Source organism: Ursus americanus, chromosome 4 (assembly GCF_024610735.1).
Source record: "Ursus americanus isolate L20-20 chromosome 4, mUrsAme1.1.p, whole genome shotgun sequence".
Taxonomy (NCBI): Eukaryota; Metazoa; Chordata; class Mammalia; order Carnivora; family Ursidae; genus Ursus; species Ursus americanus.
In genome coordinates, this window is record NC_142130.1 from 32,111,677 (window position 1) to 32,134,977 (window position 23,301).

Genomic DNA, 23,301 nt, shown 5'->3' on the forward strand with positions numbered 1-23,301 from the left:
TTCTTTATTTCATGTATCTCTGCTCTAATCTTTATTATTTTCTTCCTTCTGCTGGCTTTGAGTTTAGTTTGCTCTTCTTTTTCTAGGTCCCTAAATTGCAAAGTTAAGTTCATTCCTAATAGTCTTTCTTTCTGTTATCTTCTTTTCTTTCTTTCTTTCTTTGTCTTAATTCACCTTGCCAGAAGTTTGTCTACTGTATCTTCAAAGAACCAACTTTTGGCTTTGTGGATTCTATTTTCAATCCTTTCTCTTTCATTATGTTATATTCTTTTCTTAATTAGATCCTTCATTCAGCTTTCTTTTCCTTTTTTCTTTCTTGATTTTTTTGTTCCCCTTTTCTCTGAGGGTTCCAGATTTATGCAGCAGATACTCAATTTACAGTGTCCTGACCTAAGAATGTGTCTCCTTTTCCTGTGGAGCCCTTAACACTCAACACTCTAGATTTCAGAGATTTGGGAATCCCACAGGAGCACTGACTTACCATCTCAGGTTTCAGTTCCTTCACTCCTGAGTGTTTCCCTTCCTTTCTTCTGACCTCAGTCAGCTGAGGTCATATTATCTGCCATTTGCAGGTTTTGTTGTTAAAGGCTTATCTCTTCTGCCATATTGCTGGAAACAGAGTTGTACCACTATTATAAACAAACAAAAATATTTGCTTAAAAGAATTGGACTATGCTATCATGAAACTTTTGCTGCTGATATTGATTGTAACAGAGATGATGCAGGTTCTGAAGATATATTAACTGCCAAGAATCTATAATAAATTTAGTAAGTTTGGCATGTCTATAGCTTCTGTCTGGTGGCTCAAAGTCAGATAATAGAACAATGTTCTTAGGAAAATGAAATAAGGTTGATAATAATTGTGTGGGGAATGTTTTCTAATCTAAACCTTATCTGGAGAAACCAAGTTTTGAAACTTTGTTGAAGAGAGTTCAGGCATAGAATTGGAAGTCCTATAAGCAAATCTACTCATCATTCTGAATAAAGGAAGTCTCCTTTTAAAGTTGGAGGAGACTCATTTGGGGGTTAAGTAGGGATGCAAGGACCTCCAAGTTCAGCTCTGCAGCTCAATCCATGCGTTTGTCCCCACCAGTTTAGAAGGGTGTCACCTGTCATTAATTACTATTAACAAAGCCCAGAAGCTTGCAAGCGAAACACTTATATTTTAATAAATTAGAGCTGACTCACAATCATTCTCACTAACCTGAAAGTCTAAATTGCTTTCTTAAGAAGAGAAAGTGGTAGAATTATAGTCAACTCCAGGGACTGCTCTCCAGCCTTCTTCTGTGGGAGTTCATCTCTGTGAACTTCGTCTGTTGGTTTACGTGCCTCCCGCGAGCTTCCCAGGTGCAGTGTGAAACTGGCCCCTGCACTCAGAGGGCAGAGAGAGACCCAAGGAAGAGGCAGGCCACTCCAGGTTGGTAGGTGGCAGTTCTAATAATAGCAAAGGGAACTTACTTACATACATACATACAAGCCTGTCTTGGGCAGCAGCAAGATGAACAGATCCCTGCACCTACCTGCCAAATCTTAAAAGTTTATAGAGAGGCCCTTATGGGACTCAGTCACATACACCCCGCAGGTGTTTCCAACACCCCATCACCATCTCAAGGCTGTCCTTGGAGCAGCCTCTGGAAGCGGGAAATGCAAACAGAATCCACATTCCAAGGATAAGGGAAGGGGTGAGGAGCCTGCAAGTGCCCAGGGTCCAGCTCTTGGGTCAAATGGGGGGTGGGGAGCGTGTCACGTCTTTTTGACGACGTTCACCAACATCATCCCTCCAACTAGTTATGAGCACCGAGGGTAAAAAAAAGTTGGAATACAGCTAGGGAGCTAATAAAAACCAAAAAGAATAAGGTCTTAAAAGAAAAAAAAAAAGACTCAATGTTTCTTGGTTTCTTCTTTGGTTTAAAAGACTCAAGGCCCTTAAAGATACTGAGGCTTTGTCGGTGACTAGTGGGAACACACTCAAATATCTTAAACCAAACAGGTTATTATTTAAATATTCTGCCTAACAAGTAAATTGGGGGAAAAAATAGGCATGACAGTTAAATTAACATCATGTGATAACATGATCAGGGATAGAGTATGTACACTCACTCCTTAAGTTTCTGCTAGATTGGAACAAATGTTAAAAATGAGGGGGGAAAGTAGACATTTAATTTGTTTGTTTGTTTGTTTGTTTAAAAAATATTATAGTTCAGGTTGCAAGAGCTAACATTTTCTCCCACCGGGGAGTTTAAAACAGTCTGGTAACCATTCTAGTCTAACCTTGCCCTCCTCTTCATAAGGAAGACTGCTGTGGGTTGTTATATTCCTGAGATATTTTATTTTGTAATAATCTGAGGCAGTCCTGATCAGGTGTCTTACTCTGTAGGGAATCCTGTACCTCCACTCCTTGGTCTTGTTGCAGAATTTTTCCTTTAAGTTTACCTGTAAGCATGTCTAAATCTCCAACCAGGAGCAGGTTTTATCATCCAGACCCAACCTCGGGCTCATTCAGCCTCAGTGCCACCTGGCTATTCGGGGATGTGCGCCTTGCTGTGGGACTGAGTGTCTTCCTTCCACATAGACGCTATTTCTTCTCCACAGGGAAGGAACTTGTCTTCATCTTTTTGGACCTCTCAGGGCTGTCTTAAGGGAAGAAATATTTGGCAACTTTGGCAAGAAAGACTGGCCACTTCAAATCAAATAAAAAATATGAAAGCTTAATTTTATTCTAAATTTCTTGAAAAAATTGATGATGTCTTTTTCATTTAAAAAGTACATTCACATTATAGGGTTTTCTTTTCTTTCTTTCTTTCTTTCTTTTTTTTTTTTTTTAAAGATTTTATTTATTTATTCGACAGAGATAGAGACAGCCAGTGAGAGAGGGAACACAAGCAGGGGAGTGGGAGAGGAAGAAGCAGGCTCATAGCAGAGGAGCCTGATGTGGGGCTCAATCCTACAATGCCGGGATCACGCCCTGAACTGAAGGCAGACGCTGAACTGCTGTGCCACCCAGGCGCCCTTCACATTATAGGGTTTTCTAAAAATTCACATATGTAGTTGACAAATTGACTGTTGGGACCCTGACTATATATGTCAGAGCCCTCAACCATCTAGAGAAGTTCTTTCTTCTAAATATTAATCTTACCAATGCTTTGAGTATTTTGAATTTAGCTACTCATGAAAAATCACCTTCTTCCAGGTAAGTATTTTTAAATTGGCTCTTGTCACTTTGGAGAAAAGAATTCTCTTCAAAGAAGGAGCAGTATCTTGGTCTTGATGTTCATAATACTTAAGAGAACAGCATCTCTTGGTAAATGGAAAAGGGTTTTCAGTAAAGAACCAAATACTTCAAATTTGTTGAAACCAGATTCATTGTTGTATCTCAACAACTGTATGGAGGAAACTAAAGATAGTTTTTGGAGAAAAAAACAATTCAAATTACTGAACTAATGCAAAATATTAAATGAAATTAGATTGTCATCAATGAACTTCTACTGTGATGCCTCTTTACCAATGGGTCCACCCTTTTGTTGAGACTGTCTGGATAAAGGGCCACACAATGACTTTCATGGACCCTAGACACTGTTGTCTTCCTGGGCTCCTCACTTTGTTAAAAAAAAATTAAAAACTATTTTACAACTGTGTTGGATTAAAGACAAACATGGCCAAAGATGGATTAATTATTGTATATTCACTAGTATCACATTGATATTTTTCCTTCTAATTGTTAAAAAAAATGAACATAAAAACAGTTTTGTTGATCCTAAAAGTAGTTTGGGCCCCAGGTCATGGCCCAGATGGCGATTCTAAGGTGGTGGTGTCTTTAGAAACAGCTTGCTGAGGTTTGTAGAAAGGGGGATGACCTGAGCTCAAGAACTCACATGATTTTGAAAATCAAACAGAGTTAATTTGACTTCTACTTAAAAAGAAAAAGTAAAGTAGGAAGGAAGAGTTCTGGATTGTAGGTAGAGGGACCACCCACAAGGAAGGTCCTCAGGGAGAGTGAAATGAAATAAACATAACTACCTGAAAAGAAAACAGAATACCCAGCCCCATGACAGAAACCCACACCATTCCAGAGAAGGAGTCACTTCAAACTTGACCCTCAAATTTTCTTGTATTACTGGGTGTACTTCCAAATGCTTAATACTGAATAAACAAGTTGTTTAAGCCAGTACAGGTGGTTGGCATGTTTGCTGTCAACAGTAAATGTATTTAGGCATGTCTAGGATTCAAACATATAAGCTCATGACTATTTGCCCATCCTTGCTCTCCAAAGAAGATTCTGATAGGCCAGTAAATTTTTTGTATGTTTCAGATGGGATAATAGAGAGAAATGAAGGAAGAAAAGAAGATCACAAGAATATCAGTAAGGGTGAAAACTGAAAAAGTTTTAATGGGATGAGGACACAGATTGAGAAGGAAACTGGAGGTAAAAACACTGGATTAAGGAGAAGAAAAAGAGTCTGTGGAAAGAAGAGAAGGCTACCCATCTCCTTTGCAGTGCTTGAGAAATATGTATAAAGGATACGTGACAATTTGAAATTTGTCGAGTACATGAACTGTGGGTAAATTTTAAATAAAACATATATCGAAAGTGAAGTACAAAGATAATGGCTTGTAATCCTTGTATGAGGAAAGTAGGAGGTAAACTCCACCATTTTCCATTACTACACTTCCAAACTAATTGCTAATGGAGACAAAATGCTACCACAAATATTCCTTACCATATTATTTAAGACTAGTTGTCACCTATGTGAATAGAAATCTTAGCCATGGTTAAATAAAAATTCCTTATATCCATTAATTCCTGACACTATGATACAGAGAGGGACATGTGCAAAAACAGTTATAAACTCATAGTATCAAGAAATAGAATCTCATATCTCAAGTCCTCCCATCTTATAGTAAAACGGTATGATACTCCAACCCCCACAGGTGAACATATTCTGCCAAATAGCATTTCTCACAGAAAATCCTATTCAACTGCCAGCCACACAATCTAACAATGTCAGAGAGCTAAGGGAAAGTAACTCAAAAAACAACACTGTAAGAAACACAACACACAAATCACAACGAGAAATGGAAGTTTTACTCCAGTCACCTCAAAACTTTCAATAAAAAATGGAAGAGAGGGACACTCAAAAGCACACTCTTCTTCTTCTATTCCAGGGAATACAGAATCTAAAGAAAACACTAGTCAGACCATGGAGACCAGCAGAGAATCGCAAACCAGCACTATCTCACCAGGGATCACATCAACTCCTTCATCGTCTGCAAGTGGATACACTCCTACGGATGACATTTCCCAGGACACAGCCACCTCTGCGACAGCAAGCACTCCATCTCCTTCCAGGGTCAGCCACAAGCCTTCCACATCGTCAGAAGTGCCCACGTCCTCAGCCTCCAAAGGTGACATTTCATCCTCTTCTACTGTAAGCAGCACACCTCCCATGACATCAGAGGTCCCCACAGCACCAACTACAACAGACACGCCAGGAGGAAACACAAAACACACGTCACAAACTGAAACGGGAAGTTTTAGTCCAGTCACCTCAGCAGTCTCCATGACAACTGAAGGAGAGGGCTCCTCAACAGCACACCCTTCCTTCACTTCCGCTCCAGAGACAACGGCATCATCTCAGCGCCACACGAGTCAGACCATGGAGACCAGCAGAGAATCGCAAACCAGCACTATCTCACCAGGGATCACATCAACCCCTTCATCCTCTGCAAGTGGATACACTCCTACGGACGACATTTCCCAGGACACAGCCACCTCTGCGACAGCAAGCACTCCATCTCCTTCCAGGGTCAGCCACAAGCCTTCCACATCGTCAGAAGTGCCCACGTCCTCAGCCTCCAAAGGTGACATTTCATCCTCTTCTACTGTAAGCAGCACACCTCCCATGACATCAGAGGTCCCCACAGCACCAACTACAACAGACACGCCAGGAGGAAACACAAAACACACGTCACAAACTGAAACGGGAAGTTTTAGTCCAGTCACCTCAGCAGTCTCCATGACAACTGAAGGAGAGGGCTCCTCAACAGCACACCCTTCCTTCACTTCCGCTCCAGAGACAACGGCATCATCTCAGCGCCACACGAGTCAGACCATGGAGACCAGCAGAGAATCGCAAACCAGCACTATCTCACCAGGGATCACATCAACCCCTTCATCCTCTGCAAGTGGATACACTCCTATGGACGACATTTCCCAGGACACAGCCACCTCTGCGACAGCAAGCACTCCATCTCTTTCCCGTGTCAGCCACAAGCCTTCCACATCGTCAGAAGTGCCCACGTCCTCAGCCTCCACAAGTGACATTTCATCCTCTTCTACTGTAAGCAGCACACCTCCCATGACATCAGAGGTCCCCACAGCACCAACTACAACAGACACGCCAGGAGGAAACACAAAACACACGTCACAAACTGAAACGGGAAGTTTTAGTCCAGTCACCTCAGCAGTCTCCATGACAACTGAAGGAGAGGGCTCCTCAACAGCACACCCTTCCTTCACTTCCGCTCCAGAGACAACGGCATCATCTCAGCGCCACACGAGTCAGACCATGGAGACCAGCAGAGAATCGCAAACCAGCACTATCTCACCAGGGATCACATCAACCCCTTCATCCTCTGCAAGTGGATACACTCCTTTGGACGACATTTCCCAGGACACAGCCACCTCTGCGACAGCAAGCACTCCATCTCCTTCCAGGGTCAGCCACAAGCCTTCCACATCGTCAGAAGTGCCCACGTCCTCAGCCTCCAAAGGTGACATTTCATCCTCTTCTACTGTAAGCAGCACACCTCCCATGACATCAGAGGTCCCCACAGCACCAACTACAACAGACACGCCAGGAGGAAACACAAAACACACGTCACAAACTGAAACGGGAAGTTTTAGTCCAGTCACCTCAGCAGTCTCCATGACAACTGAAGGAGAGGGCTCCTCAACAGCACACCCTTCCTTCACTTCCGCTCCAGAGACAACGGCATCATCTCAGCGCCACACGAGTCAGACCATGGAGACCAGCAGAGAATCGCAAACCAGCACTATCTCACCAGGGATCACATCAACCCCTTCATCCTCTGCAAGTGGATACACTCCTATGGACGACATTTCCCAGGACACAGCCACCTCTGCGACAGCAAGCACTCCATCTCTTTCCCGTGTCAGCCACAAGCCTTCCACATCGTCAGAAGTGCCCACGTCCTCAGCCTCCACAAGTGACATTTCATCCTCTTCTACTGTAAGCAGCACACCTCCCATGACATCAGAGGTCCCCACAGCACCAACTACAACAGACACGCCAGGAGGAAACACAAAACACACGTCACAAACTGAAACGGGAAGTTTTAGTCCAGTCACCTCAGCAGTCTCCATGACAACTGAAGGAGAGGGCTCCTCAACAGCACACCCTTCCTTCACTTCCGCTCCAGAGACAACGGCATCATCTCAGCGCCACACGAGTCAGACCATGGAGACCAGCAGAGAATCGCAAACCAGCACTATCTCACCAGGGATCACATCAACCCCTTCATCCTCTGCAAGTGGATACACTCCTATGGACGACATTTCCCAGGACACAGCCACCTCTGCGACAGCAAGCACTCCATCTCTTTCCCGTGTCAGCCACAAGCCTTCCACATCGTCAGAAGTGCCCACATCCTCAGCCTCCACAAGTGACATTTCATCCTCTTCTACTGTAAGCAGCACACCTCCCATGACATCAGAGGTCCCCACAGCACCAACTACAACAGACACGCCAGGAGGAAACACAAAACACACGTCACAAACTGAAATGGGAAGTTTTAGTCCAGTCACCTCAGCAGTCTCCATGACAACTGAAGGAGAGGGCTCCTCAAAAGCACACCCTTCCTTCACTTCCGCTCCAGAGACAACGGCATCATCTCAGCGCCACACGAGTCAGACCATGGAGACCAGCAGAGAATCGCAAACCAGCACTATCTCACCAGGGATCACATCAACCCCTTCATCCTCTGCAAGTGGATACACTCCTACGGACGACATTTCCCAGGACACAGCCACCTCTGCGACAGCAAGCACTCCATCTCCTTCCAGGGTCAGCCACAAGCCTTCCACATCGTCAGAAGTGCCCACGTCCTCAGCCTCCAAAGGTGACATTTCATCCTCTTCTACTGTAAGCAGCACACCTCCCATGACATCAGAGGTCCCCACAGCACCAACTACAACAGACACGCCAGGAGGAAACACAAAACACACGTCACAAACTGAAATGGGAAGTTTTAGTCCAGTCACCTCAGCAGTCTCCATGACAACTGAAGGAGAGGGCTCCTCAACAGCACACCCTTCCTTCACTTCCGCTCCAGAGACAACGGCATCATCTCAGCGCCACACGAGTCAGACCATGGAGACCAGCAGAGAATCGCAAACCAGCACTATCTCACCAGGGATCACATCAACCCCTTCATCCTCTGCAAGTGGATACACTCCTACGGACGACATTTCCCAGGACACAGCCACCTCTGCGACAGCAAGCAGTCCATCTCCTTCCAGTGTCAGCCACAAGCCTTCCACATCGTCAGAAGTGCCCACGTCCTCAGCCTCCACAGGTGACATTTCATCCTCTTCTACTGTAAGCAGCACACCTCCCATGACATCAGAGGTCCCCACAGCACCAACTACAACAGACACGCCAGGAGGAAACACAAAACACACGTCACAAACTGAAACGGGAAGTTTTAGTCCAGTCACCTCAGCAGTCTCCATGACAACTGAAGGAGAGGGCTCCTCAACAGCACACCCTTCCTTCACTTCCGCTCCAGAGACAACGGCATCATCTCAGCGCCACACGAGTCAGACCATGGAGACCAGCAGAGAATCGCAAACCAGCACTATCTCACCAGGGATCACATCAACCCCTTCATCCTCTGCAAGTGGATACACTCCTTTGGACGACATTTCCCAGGACACAGCCACCTCTGCGACAGCAAGCACTCCATCTCCTTCCAGGGTCAGCCACAAGCCTTCCACATCGTCAGAAGTGCCCACGTCCTCAGCCTCCAAAGGTGACATTTCATCCTCTTCTACTGTAAGCAGCACACCTCCCATGACATCAGAGGTCCCCACAGCACCAACTACAACAGACACGCCAGGAGGAAACACAAAACACACGTCACAAACTGAAACGGGAAGTTTTAGTCCAGTCACCTCAGCAGTCTCCATGACAACTGAAGGAGAGGGCTCCTCAACAGCACACCCTTCCTTCACTTCCGCTCCAGAGACAACGGCATCATCTCAGCGCCACACGAGTCAGACCATGGAGACCAGCAGAGAATCGCAAACCAGCACTATCTCACCAGGGATCACATCAACCCCTTCATCCTCTGCAAGTGGATACACTCCTATGGACGACATTTCCCAGGACACAGCCACCTCTGCGACAGCAAGCACTCCATCTCTTTCCCGTGTCAGCCACAAGCCTTCCACATCGTCAGAAGTGCCCACGTCCTCAGCCTCCACAAGTGACATTTCATCCTCTTCTACTGTAAGCAGCACACCTCCCATGACATCAGAGGTCCCCACAGCACCAACTACAACAGACACGCCAGGAGGAAACACAAAACACACGTCACAAACTGAAACGGGAAGTTTTAGTCCAGTCACCTCAGCAGTCTCCATGACAACTGAAGGAGAGGGCTCCTCAACAGCACACCCTTCCTTCACTTCCGCTCCAGAGACAACGGCATCATCTCAGCGCCACACGAGTCAGACCATGGAGACCAGCAGAGAATCGCAAACCAGCACTATCTCACCAGGGATCACATCAACCCCTTCATCCTCTGCAAGTGGATACACTCCTATGGACGACATTTCCCAGGACACAGCCACCTCTGCGACAGCAAGCACTCCATCTCTTTCCCGTGTCAGCCACAAGCCTTCCACATCGTCAGAAGTGCCCACATCCTCAGCCTCCACAAGTGACATTTCATCCTCTTCTACTGTAAGCAGCACACCTCCCATGACATCAGAGGTCCCCACAGCACCAACTACAACAGACACGCCAGGAGGAAACACAAAACACACGTCACAAACTGAAATGGGAAGTTTTAGTCCAGTCACCTCAGCAGTCTCCATGACAACTGAAGGAGAGGGCTCCTCAAAAGCACACCCTTCCTTCACTTCCGCTCCAGAGACAACGGCATCATCTCAGCGCCACACGAGTCAGACCATGGAGACCAGCAGAGAATCGCAAACCAGCACTATCTCACCAGGGATCACATCAACCCCTTCATCCTCTGCAAGTGGATACACTCCTACGGACGACATTTCCCAGGACACAGCCACCTCTGCGACAGCAAGCACTCCATCTCCTTCCAGGGTCAGCCACAAGCCTTCCACATCGTCAGAAGTGCCCACGTCCTCAGCCTCCAAAGGTGACATTTCATCCTCTTCTACTGTAAGCAGCACACCTCCCATGACATCAGAGGTCCCCACAGCACCAACTACAACAGACACGCCAGGAGGAAACACAAAACACACGTCACAAACTGAAATGGGAAGTTTTAGTCCAGTCACCTCAGCAGTCTCCATGACAACTGAAGGAGAGGGCTCCTCAACAGCACACCCTTCCTTCACTTCCGCTCCAGAGACAACGGCATCATCTCAGCGCCACACGAGTCAGACCATGGAGACCAGCAGAGAATCGCAAACCAGCACTATCTCACCAGGGATCACATCAACCCCTTCATCCTCTGCAAGTGGATACACTCCTACGGACGACATTTCCCAGGACACAGCCACCTCTGCGACAGCAAGCAGTCCATCTCCTTCCAGTGTCAGCCACAAGCCTTCCACATCGTCAGAAGTGCCCACGTCCTCAGCCTCCACAGGTGACATTTCATCCTCTTCTACTGTAAGCAGCACACCTCCCATGACATCAGAGGTCCCCACAGCACCAACTACAACAGACACGCCAGGAGGAAACACAAAACACACGTCACAAACTGAAACGGGAAGTTTTAGTCCAGTCACCTCAGCAGTCTCCATGACAACTGAAGGAGAGGGCTCCTCAACAGCACACCCTTCCTTCACTTCCGCTCCAGAGACAACGGCATCATCTCAGCGCCACACGAGTCAGACCATGGAGACCAGCAGAGAATCGCAAACCAGCACTATCTCACCAGGGATCACATCAACCCCTTCATCCTCTGCAAGTGGATACACTCCTATGGACGACATTTCCCAGGACACAGCCACCTCTGCGACAGCAAGCAGTCCATCTCTTTCCCGTGTCAGCCACAAGCCTTCCACATCGTCAGAAGTGCCCACATCCTCAGCCTCCACAAGTGACATTTCATCCTCTTCTACTGTAAGCAGCACACCTCCCATGACATCAGAGGTCCCCACAGCACCAACTACAACAGACACGCCAGGAGGAAACACAAAACACACGTCACAAACTGAAACGGGAAGTTTTAGTCCAGTCACCTCAGCAGTCTCCATGACAACTGAAGGAGAGGGCTCCTCAAAAGCACACCCTTCCTTCACTTCCGCTCCAGAGACAACGGCATCATCTCAGCGCCACACGAGTCAGACCATGGAGACCAGCAGAGAATCGCAAACCAGCACTATCTCACCAGGGATCACATCAACCCCTTCATCCTCTGCAAGTGGATGCACTCCTACGGACGACATTTCCCAGGACACAGCCACCTCTGCGACAGCAAGCACTCCATCTCCTTCCAGGGTCAGCCACAAGCCTTCCACATCGTCAGAAGTGCCCACGTCCTCAGCCTCCAAAGGTGACATTTCATCCTCTTCTACTGTAAGCAGCACACCTCCCATGACATCAGAGGTCCCCACAGCACCAACTACAACAGACACGCCAGGAGGAAACACAAAACACACGTCACAAACTGAAACGGGAAGTTTTAGTCCAGTCACCTCAGCAGTCTCCATGACAACTGAAGGAGAGGGCTCCTCAACAGCACACCCTTCCTTCACTTCCGCTCCAGAGACAACGGCATCATCTCAGCGCCACACGAGTCAGACCATGGAGACCAGCAGAGAATCGCAAACCAGCACTATCTCACCAGGGATCACATCAACCCCTTCATCCTCTGCAAGTGGATACACTCCTACGGACGACATTTCCCAGGACACAGCCACCTCTGCGACAGCAAGCACTCCATCTCCTTCCAGGGTCAGCCACAAGCCTTCCACATCGTCAGAAGTGCCCACGTCCTCAGCCTCCAAAGGTGACATTTCATCCTCTTCTACTGTAAGCAGCACACCTCCCATGACATCAGAGGTCCCCACAGCACCAACTACAACAGACACGCCAGGAGGAAACACAAAACACACGTCACAAACTGAAACGGGAAGTTTTAGTCCAGTCACCTCAGCAGTCTCCATGACAACTGAAGGAGAGGGCTCCTCAACAGCACACCCTTCCTTCACTTCCGCTCCAGAGACAACGGCATCATCTCAGCGCCACACGAGTCAGACCATGGAGACCAGCAGAGAATCGCAAACCAGCACTATCTCACCAGGGATCACATCAACCCCTTCATCCTCTGCAAGTGGATACACTCCTACGGACGACATTTCCCAGGACACAGCCACCTCTGCGACAGCAAGCACTCCATCTCCTTCCAGGGTCAGCCACAAGCCTTCCACATCGTCAGAAGTGCCCACGTCCTCAGCCTCCAAAGGTGACATTTCATCCTCTTCTACTGTAAGCAGCACACCTCCCATGACATCAGAGGTCCCCACAGCACCAACTACAACAGACACGCCAGGAGGAAACACAAAACACACGTCACAAACTGAAACGGGAAGTTTTAGTCCAGTCACCTCAGCAGTCTCCATGACAACTGAAGGAGAGGGCTCCTCAACAGCACACCCTTCCTTCACTTCCGCTCCAGAGACAACGGCATCATCTCAGCGCCACACGAGTCAGACCATGGAGACCAGCAGAGAATCGCAAACCAGCACTATCTCACCAGGGATCACATCAACCCCTTCATCCTCTGCAAGTGGATACACTCCTACGGACAACATTTCCCAGGACACAGCCACCTCTGTGACAGCAAGCACTCCATCTCCTTCCAGTGTCAGCCACAAGCCTTCCACATCGTCAGAAGTGCCCACGTCCTCAGCCTCCAAAGGTGACATTTCATCCTCTTCTACTGTAAGCAGCACACCTCCCATGACATCAGAGGTCCCCACAGCACCAACTACAACAGACACGCCAGGAGGAAACACAAAACACACGTCACAAACTGAAATGGGAAGTTTTAGTCCAGTCACCTCAGCAGTCTCCATGACAACTGAACGAGAGGGCTCCTCAACAGCACACCCTTCCTTCACTTCCGCTCCAGAGACAACGGCATCATCTCAGCGCCACACGAGTCAGACCATGGAGACCAGCAGAGAATCTCAAACTAGCCCTATGTTACCAGGAATCACATCAACTCCTTCTTCCTTTTTAAGTGGACACACTCCTACAGATGCCGTTTCCCAGGATACAGCCACCTCTGGGACAGCAAGCACTTCATTGCTTTCTGATATGAGCCACAAAACTTCACCTTGGTCTGATGGTGTACAGCCATCCAAATCCCATGCTTTCTCTGAGTCTACTTCCTCTGGTAATTTGGCCTCTGCTGAGACCACATCGAATTTCTATAGTTCAACTAGTAATTCTTCATTCACTCAATTAGCTCCTGTCTTTGTCGTCACTTGGAACTCCACCACCTTGTTCTCAGGTCCCTCTACTCCTCTGTCTATTACCAGCACCCTCCCACCATCCACAGCATCTTCAAGCTCCGCTGTGAAGACTCAGACATCAGGTAGGTGTGGTCTCCAGCATCTTGGTCTCTCAGGATGGCCCTATTGGCTCAATTCAGCCTAAGCAGTGCTTGAGAACGGATGGTGATTTAACATCACCAGGCTAGGATTAAGGACAGGTCCACAAGAAGATGAAGTGAATGGGAGTGTGGTGAGTGACAGATCACCTTTCCCTCTACCCCAGGAGACAGTTGCTTATGTGCAGGAAGCAGTTTGGGTGGGGCCAGAAGGTAGACAAGAGAGTTTCTGGCTGTCTCTCCCAGCTCCTAAAGTCTGTGACTCTCTTTGACTCTACTGCTTTCTGACTAGAAGACCCACTCCAGTTCTCTCTCCCTGCATGTCCAGGAACAATCACAACCTCACTGAGGATAGGCAGCCAGAGAAGGACAACACCATCAGTACCCTCAACAACCTTCCAGACCCATACAACCTTCTCACCTAGACCATCCATAGGCACACACTCAACAGCTGCTCCAATCCCTATCAAGCCCGAGAACAGTAAGTGAGTCTGTAGGTCTGGGGTCCCTCCACTCTGGGATGGAGAAAATTGAGCCAGATATGGATGCTGTAGTTATAGCAGCTTGATTAGATCTACCAGTGAGGGCCCTTTTGGGTAGCTGGGGGAGCTGGGTCTGTGGATCTCTCTACTGCCTCATCTGGGCCATGGGATGTCCAGCTGCTCCCATATCCCCTTTAGAGGATAATGTAACTGAATACTCAGTCTCAGCCTGCTTGCTCATAGACCGCTCTCTCAGGTCTAAGCTCTCACGGGGAAGTATGAGACAGCCTCAGAGTTGGGTGCTGAGGGCTGGCTTTGTACATGGCCCTGGGCTAGGAGGTGGAGATAAGAAATGATCCAGGTGCTGTTTGGTAGGAGACAGATCTCCTGCCTTGTTAGGTGCAATTAGAGGAATAAATGTAGGGTGTTAGACAAGGACAATGGAAGGCCCCTAGGGGATGTAGGGATGTGCTCAAGGTGAAGAGGAGGGTTCCTGGAAAGAAGGAATAGGAGCTGGGGCAGGGGAAGCATCCCAAGCAGGCAGGAGGGCTTGAAGAGCTGGAATAAAGGTGTAGACATGAAAAATAGTTCTAGTATTGCATGGGGAGGATATCCCCAAGGCGCTTGGGGGCGCTGGCAACAAGGTGAAGAGTATTGAGAAATGAAGCTGACATGTGAGGGAACCAGGGAGGACATGGTTAGATCTCTATTTATGAATGGTACTGTGGGGTTTGGGGTGTTGGATGAATTTTCAGGAGATCAGGAGAGCTGTATACAGATTGCTGTGGTTTTCCAAGCAAACCAGGGGAGGGCAGCCAGGAAAGAAAGGAGGAGACCCATTTGAGAAGTATTTAGGACAAGTTTTCTCAAACTAGAGCCCAAGGACTTCTAAGGGGTCCAAGGACAAATTCTGGGGGGTCCACCAGTGTATCTAGAGAAATACCGTCTTAGGAAACAAGTCTCATTCTATGAAATGGTATTTCAATTACTGATCTTCACAACACTGGAGGAGTTTGTCTTTGAACCCTTGAAAGAATTTTGAGAACCATAACAGATGCAGAATAACTTGGTATTCTGACAGCAGGACCTGTTTTTCTTCAAAATGGTAGGATGAGATTTCCCACTAAAGGGGTAAAATGAAGAGATGGGTTAAATGTAAGCAGACAGGGGGACAGAGGGTCCTTGAGGGGTCCCAGTTGGGTGGAGGAGCAGCTTGGGGAAGCTCTCTGTCAGCCCTAAAGAAGTCAAGGCCCTTGAGAATTTCCTGCCCTTCTTTGTACTGGCCCAGGTGTTTCCCTCTTCCCCTACGGGTCAAGTGTCGGAGACCGGGAGTTTGTCAAGAAGACCGTGGACTTCACTTCCCCACTCTTCAAGCCCCAGATTGGCTTCCCTCTTGGCTCCTCTCTCCGGGACTATCTCTATGTGAGTCCCCAGCTGCAGCTCAAAGGGCAGGACCCGTGACCTGTGTTCCCCAGACTCTGCTTCTTTCTCCAGGGGCTTGGAGATGGCCCTGTGACCATGACCCTGGCCCAGAGGAAGGGAGAATGCAGCAAGCAGCACTTGTGAGGCACCTACGGTGTCCCTGCCCTGGCGCAGTTTGCACGTACACTCTTTAATGCCCGGCTGCCGGCTGAGGACACTGGGAGCTAGGCCAGGCCCTCCTACCCTCATGGACAAAAGTGTGTTTACCTTAGTAGAGAGGTCTCGGGGCCCTGTAAGCTCTCCCCTGATCTCCGGGCCTTTATATGCGTAGGAAGCTCTACTTGGGAGACTGTCTTTTAATGCTGTTTCTATGAGTATCTCCTGGCTCCTTGGTCCAAGTACACCTTGTCTCCTGGCAGAGAGTTGGAATGGCAGTCGTGGCCCCTGTAGGTCTCTGTGGTGGGGGTGGGGGGCTGGGGCAAGACACACTAAGATAGGGCAACACAGCGTTGGGACTGAGGGTAGCAATCCTCTTAGCCTCGTCTGATGTGGATGGAGCCTCAGGATGGCTCTGCGGGGACTCACCCACAGGGCTCTGCTCTGTGATGGGACTGTCTATAGGTGGGAAGCAGGGCAAACCTACCATGTCAGGAAGGACTTAAAACAGAGGAGCGTCTGCAGGTGAGGAGCATTTGTGTGAGAACTGTGTAAAGGGGGCCCTCCCAGCTGGCAGCGAGATGAATGAGATGACCTTGCAGAAGTTGCTGACATCTCTACAGTTCTACCCAGAGAGGTCCTTGGGGGTCACACTTCTGAGGAGCTGGCCGAAGGCTGGGATGTTTTCTCCCTGCCCCCGTCCCTCCCTCCCTCCCTAAATACTAACCAGCGAACTTTTGTGTTCAGTTCACAGATAATGGCCAGATCATTTTCCCGAATTCAGAGTATCAGATTTTCTCCTACCCCAATCCCCCCCTTAGAGGCTTCAAAGGCTGGGACCCTGTGGCCATGGTGGCTCCATTCTGGGATGATGCTGATTTTTCCAGTGGCCGGGGAACCATATTTTACCAGGTGAGCCTTTCAAAGTCCAGCATTCAGGATCCCCCAGCATCCAGCAAGGAGAGACAAAGGGCTATGTGGAGGGTGTGCAAGTGCTCCTGCCGGCAGAGCCTGGGCTGTGTGGGCAGGGGGTGATGATTAAATATGAGGGTGGGGAAGAAGCAGAGCAGGACTGTTACATAGACTTGGGAATACTCTTTCACGACCATGAGAAGGCCTGCAGGTGGGACCTTCATTTCCTTGTCTTATCTGCTTTCCCTCCCTAGGAATATGAGACCCTCTATAATGAATACAACCCGCTAGTCTGGCAGGTGGAGTCTTGGATTAAAAAGTTCACATACACCTGGAACTATAAAGCCATGTGGACCCTAAAGGTCACGTGGGTCAATGCCCCTGCTTATCCCGCCCGGTGGACCTTCGGGGTAAGTGGACCAATGGATAGCTCCCTGTGAACCATCTGGAAGTCAGACAGCCTAGAACCCTGGGCAGGGGCCATTCTTCTAACATGCGCTCTGACTCAGGGATAGATTGTGAGTTATAGCACCTTCTCACCCCACCGTGTTTGCTGAGCACTCACCTAGTACTCATTGGGTTGGAACATAGGAAATGGAGTTTTGTAAGTCAATTTTGTAAGTCAAAAAATGGCTGGCTATTGGCAATTTTATATGGCTCAACCTGATATTATTACCCACATTTTAGAGATGAGGAAGACAATGGTTAGAGAGGTTAAGCAATCTGCTCAAGGTCACCCAGCTACCAAATGACAAAGCCAAGCTCGGAACTGAGGCTTTCTGACTTCCAACTCCGGCCCTCAGAAGCAAAGCCATCCAGTGGCAATTGTCATCCCACACAGTGTCCTCAGTCTTCCCCCCTGGGACTCAGCTCTTACAGCCCTTGTGTGTGGTCTAAGTCACTCACTTCTTCATTGGTTCAACAAGGTCATTGGTTACCTACTTGGTACAAGCCGTGCTTGGCATCTGCCTTCAGAGAACCTCCAGTCTCACCTCTGTGGTCCATCCACAATATTCAGGTTGAGGGGACATTTGAACAATGTCCTTAAAAAATTCCCAGAGGAAGTTAAATAGGCCTCTCTCAGCTCTCTGGGCGTGGTGGATAATCTTTCTGAGTCCTGAAGCTTTTTCACACAAACTGTCTTCTCACTGGATCCTAATCCAGGGCCCTTTATCACCCCTCCCTGGACTGAAGTCACAAAGAAGGCAAATCCCACCATGGTAGGTGCTTTGACCCCTACGGTGAAAGCTGCCCAAGTTTGGCACAATTCCAAACTTGCTCTGTGTAGGCCAGGAAACAATGATGTGTGTGTCCAGGCAGGATGGTGCCTGGGTGATGGGACATTGGGGAGGAGACCCCAGATCTCTCACAGGCATCCCTATGTTTGTCTCCAACCAACCTCCAGACCAACACTTACCAGGCCATCCTCTCCACGGATGGGAGCAGGTCCTACGCCCTGTTTCTTTACCAAAGTGGTGGTATGCAGTGGGACGTGACCCAGCGGCCAGGCAACCCAGTCCTCATGGGCTTCTCCAGGTAGGACGGGGATGGACAGTCAGCACCGAGCAGATACTAGAAAGTGGTGCAGCGTGGGGTTTTTGGTGCACACCCACTCCCCCCCCGCCAGGACAAGGTATGAATCCATCTTGCTGATGTCTCAGGCTCACACCAACTCCAGTTCCCACTCCTTGCTGTTTTACATTAAAAGATGCCCATTCACCCGGCCATTCTCTTTCCCAACTCAATCCCCATGCTTCATAATAATTCCCAGAACTTTGACTTCTCTGATTTCTACTGACATTGGCCAACCTCTCTTGACCTCTCAAGTATCATAATAATAACAGCCAACATTTATTACACTAACTACCTTAATATGCATTATTTCATTCAATTATCACAACAACCCATGAGGGAAATACTCTTTACCACTCATTCTACAGATAAGAAAACTGAGGTAAAAGTAGATCAGTAATTGCCCAAAGTCACAGAGATAGAAGTGGCAGAGAAGGAACTTGCACCTGGCCATTTGAGGCTGAAATCTGCCCTCCTGGCTTCTGCTGGGCTGAGCATGAGCCCCTCACCCAGGGGCACCAACAGCTTGTGTGGGGTCAGTGGGCAAGGCAGAGAGTGGAGGGAGGGAGCCATGGATGGGACTGTGGATTCCTGTGTGTGAAGGTGACTCGGTCTCTGACAACAGCTCTCAACCACAGTGTTTCCAGATGCTGGTTGTGAAGATGCAATCAGTTGTGAAGGTCACATAGCATTTGTTACTGGTCATTGCTGCAAATTCTCTTAGTTGGTGTTCAGGGTTGCCCCTATAATTCCATTCCCTCCCTTGCTTTTTGACGTGCTCAGAAAGAGATAGGAGTGGAATTATCCAACCAGCTAGAGATTTCCCAGCTTCCTGAGTAGCCCGTGGAAGGTGTCACACCTGTGTGCCTCACCTATCCTGTGGCAGAGAGGAGGAAAGGTCAGGAGTCACAGCTCGGAGGCACGTGCCCAGACTCCCCTTTTCCTGGAGCAGCGCCGTGAACCTCAACATCAAGGGGTGTTCTCCCATTGTATCAGGTCCTCGCTCAGTTCTGAGGGGTCTACAAATGTTACTGCATTTAATCCTCGCCATGCCGTGAGGCGGGTGCTACTGTTGTCTCTTTTCTACTGTTGTGACAACTGAGAACCAAGGAGATTAGGCAGTTTCCTCGTGGCTACTGTGCTACTGAGTGCTGGGACCAGGCATGGAATCCATGCCCGTCTAAATGCAGAGACCAGCTCTTAGCATCATGACGTACGCTCCCCTACACAGCCCTCTGTCCAATCCCCCACTGAAGAGAAACTCCTCAGAAGGAGGCCTGGACTCTGTTGTGTTCACGCCCCTGTCTCATGACCAGCTTCTCAGAGTTAGCGGTCAGATGTAGAATAAATCAGAGCCTTCCCACCCTTCGCCCCCCCCGTCTCTGCCCTCTCCGGCTTGCGGCTGGGGGCCAGAGATGCTGGCTGGCTGGCTGATGAACTGACTGGCTGACTGACTGGTATCGAATGACCACCTGGACCGAGTGACTGTCCAACCGGCTGGATGAATGTATAACTCGCCGCCTGAGGGGAGAGACCCCGTGTGTGACAGAGGCCTGCGATTCTTTCCTTTGCCCACAGTGGAGATGGGCATTTTGAAAACAGCCCACTGACATCCCAGCCAATGTGGCAGAAGTATCTACCAGACCAATTCCTGAATTCCAACTCAGGTAACAGTGCCACCTCTCCCCACATGAGCTGGACTCAAATCCTCTCTGTCCTCAGCTCCATGAGTCATGAAAGTCCTAGCGAGGCAGCCCTCTAACATCTCCAACACCCCAAAGGGTGTCCTTGCACAACGGACCCCCAAGGGTAATCAGGACTTGACACTATCCAGGTGCACCTGGTACCTTCGGTGCCCTCACAAAGTACAGTCCCAGGTGGGGCTATGTCTCCTCCCTGGGAGGAGCCAAACCCAAGTCTCTTGGTGGGGGCCCAGACCCTGGAAGTGAGGACAGGGCTATGGCAGGAGGTGGGGATATGAATGGACAGTGAAGACAGTACTCGAGGTGTCCTGTCCCAGAGCAGGAATGAGAACCCAGATGAGATCCCCGAAGGGAATCTACCGAGGGGAGGTCCAGAAGTCTGACATTCAGCCAGTCATCATTTATTGAGCACCTGCTGTGTGCTAAGAGCCAGAAATAGGAAGGGGGAGAAAAACGGAAAAAGACTGACTATGTTTGCTCTCAAATAGCTCTCACTCTGTTAAGAAGGCCAGTGCTTCAGTATCAGAAGGCCCCATGGGACATGACTCTATCTATTGTCCAGAGGCCCCAACGGGACAGAAATTATTGTTCCCAAAATGTGCCCCGAATGAAGGACGGTTTAGCATTAGAAATCAGCCATGTAGACTGTGAAGCATAAACCCACCTCTGTTTGCTCTGTGACAAGAACTTTTGGTAAACAGAAGCTAAGTCAAATCATGGGTGCCATCTTGTGGAGAGAGCTGCCCTGTCAGATTCAGGGCCCTTCTATCAAGATGCATCTGATACAATATGGGGACACAGTATGATAGTGTGTGTGTGTGTCTGTCTGTCTGTGTGTCTGTGTGTGTGTCTGTGTGTCTGTATGTGTGTTTTGGGGGAGAATACCTGATTTTTCAGGCCATTGTAGAGAAGATACGTGAACAGATAATCATAAACAATAATTATTTTTTTAAAAAACCTTAATAAATTGTAGTTATCTTGATAATTTCTTCTTTTGTGTGGGAACAGGGTCAAAATCTAATACATTATGTCCTGTTGTGCTTACTGGATGCTGGAGCCCCCTTCTCACTCCGGGCTATTGGGGCCGGCAGTATGTAACTTACAGTTAAAGGTCAATTTAGACTCAAACCTCTAGCAGGGTTTCTTCGCCCAGTTACTTCTCGCTTCCAAGGATGGCCTCCGGGCACAGAGGACGCTTCCTCAGCCTCATGGTGCTGGAGCAAGCCCCCAGCCGGCTGCTGGGCATCCGTCTCTGTCCTGGCTGCTTCGGCCAATGACATGTGTGCTGGGGGAGGGGAGGGTCGGGGATGAAAGCTAAGGGTCTGAGCTGGCGGCTGGAGGCGTCCCTTAGTGAGGTAGAGGATGCATGAGGAGGGACTGGTTTGGGGAGACTGGAAGGTACTGGTGGAGTTCAGAGCGGCAGATGGGAGGGTGGGGAATCAGTGGATTGAAGCTCAGAAATAGGGTCTGGCTCTGAGTGGGTGTGGGTGAGGCCTCCTTGCCCAGCATTTGTCCCAGGGTTTCCCACTAAGATCCAAGCTTTAAGGGCTTCTGGAGGTCACATAAAAGGGGCCAGTCTGAACTTTGTCCCACCCGGGGAATTGCTGTCCACAGTGGGGGAGGTGGCATACAGAGGGAGCGTTTATGAGTTTGGTTGCTAGAGCTTGCGGCCTAGGCCCTGGGATAACCCCTCCTTCCTTTGTTCCTCTAGGCCTCCGGGGCCTGCAGGTCTACAGCCTGCACAGGGAGGAAAGGCCCAACTACCGTCTCAGGTGCCTGCAGTGGTTGCACAGACAGCCTCAGTGGCCCACATGGGGCTGGAACCAGATCTCCTGCCCTTGCTCCTGGCAGCAGGGACTATGGGACTCACGCTTCCAACCCATCAGCATGGGTAACACCTCCTTCCCGTCTCTTGGGGCATCCCCACTGTCCCCCATAAGCCCAGCCACCTACCCTCTGCTCACACCTGACCTGTCCTTTCCAGGACACCCTGGGCCCCTCCCCAGAAACGCCCCCCATTCCCGCCCCCCCCCCCCCCACCTCTGGGCCTGAGTACTCTGTCCTTGTCGCAGGCTGGTGGGGCCTCGGCAGCAGGCAGCTGTGCAGCTTCTCTTCCTGGCGCGGGGGCGTGTGCTGCAGCTACGGGCCCTGGGGCGAGCTTCTCCAAGGCTGGAGAGTGCCCGCTCCTTGGCAGTTTGGTACGTGTGTCCACAGAGATCTCACCCCCACCTTCTCTGGAGCTCCCTACTCTTCTCTGTCGGAGACCAGGCCTGGGCTCCAAGCCAAGCAGTGGGACCCGAAGAAAGAAGCCTTTTGTCCCCATTCCCTCCCAACTGCCTCCCCTCTCTGGCCATTAATTTCCTGATCCTGGAACGTTGGGAAGCTTCCAACATCCCTTCCAGCTGACATCCTGGGGATTTACGATCGAGTGCCCCTTGCCCCATCTTCACCTGGCCCCATAGCCCCAGACAAGAGTGGGGGCATCTTTCGAGGGAAGGAGAGGGGACCAGTCTGACCCTGTCTCTCTGGATCCAGATTAGCGGGTTGTCCTCTCCCGCAGAGACCCTCCAGAGGAGCTAGAGAGCACAAGGTTGGGGGACCAGCGTAATGTGCCTCTTCCCTCCACCCCCTGCCACCCCCTACCCCCGACAATCACAGCAGTCCCCATAGTTCCTCAGACCATCAGTCACCCCCCCCCCACTACTGCATATTGAGAGCAGGGGGATTCAGCCCCACCCTTCAGGAAAGAAAGCTCTTGGGCCCCAGCCCTGAGCCCGGCCCACCTGGGGGCGTTGCCGCACACAGCTCCAGCAAGCCTGCAGGGGAGAAAGTCAATGGCCTGAGGCCACGGAGCAGGGCAGGATCTGCCCCGAGGTGTGCACGATTCCCAAGCCATGCCTTTGCTTACCCGCATCATCCTGCCCCACCAAAGCTTCCGGCAGGACCTTCTGCAGGTCCTCTGTCTCCTGGCAACGTGCTGCTCTTCTCCACAGATGAGGACCTGGAGCCACAGAACTGGTGCTGCCGCTGGAATGACAAGCCGTCCTTCTGCGCCCTGTACCAGCAAAGGCGGCCGCGCATCGGCTGTGCGGGGTACCTGCCCCCGCGGCCCGGTGAGGCTGCTGGGGCCGGGCAGCGCGGAAGCAGAGCAGCTGGGGAGGAGTAGCTTCTCGGGGCCTGGACCAGGCAGCACGAGCTTCCTG

General features: G+C 49.7%; 1 protein-coding gene across 1 annotated transcript in view; it reads left to right on the top strand.

Moving 5' to 3' along the window:
- The window catches only part of MUC4 (mucin 4, cell surface associated), a 53,851-nt gene that overhangs the window by 16,039 nt on the left and 14,511 nt on the right, over window positions 1–23,301 (top strand). The window contains exons 2-10 of the mRNA XM_087861378.1: window positions 5,164–13,836; window positions 15,622–15,755; window positions 16,659–16,823; window positions 17,078–17,233; window positions 18,229–18,359; window positions 19,974–20,062; window positions 21,810–21,989; window positions 22,171–22,296; window positions 23,092–23,211. Of these exons, the coding sequence (XP_087717504.1) occupies window positions 5,164–13,836; window positions 15,622–15,755; window positions 16,659–16,823; window positions 17,078–17,233; window positions 18,229–18,359; window positions 19,974–20,062; window positions 21,810–21,989; window positions 22,171–22,296; window positions 23,092–23,211 (9,774 nt within the window). The remainder of the gene's footprint in view (window positions 1–5,163; window positions 13,837–15,621; window positions 15,756–16,658; window positions 16,824–17,077; window positions 17,234–18,228; window positions 18,360–19,973; window positions 20,063–21,809; window positions 21,990–22,170; window positions 22,297–23,091; window positions 23,212–23,301) is intronic.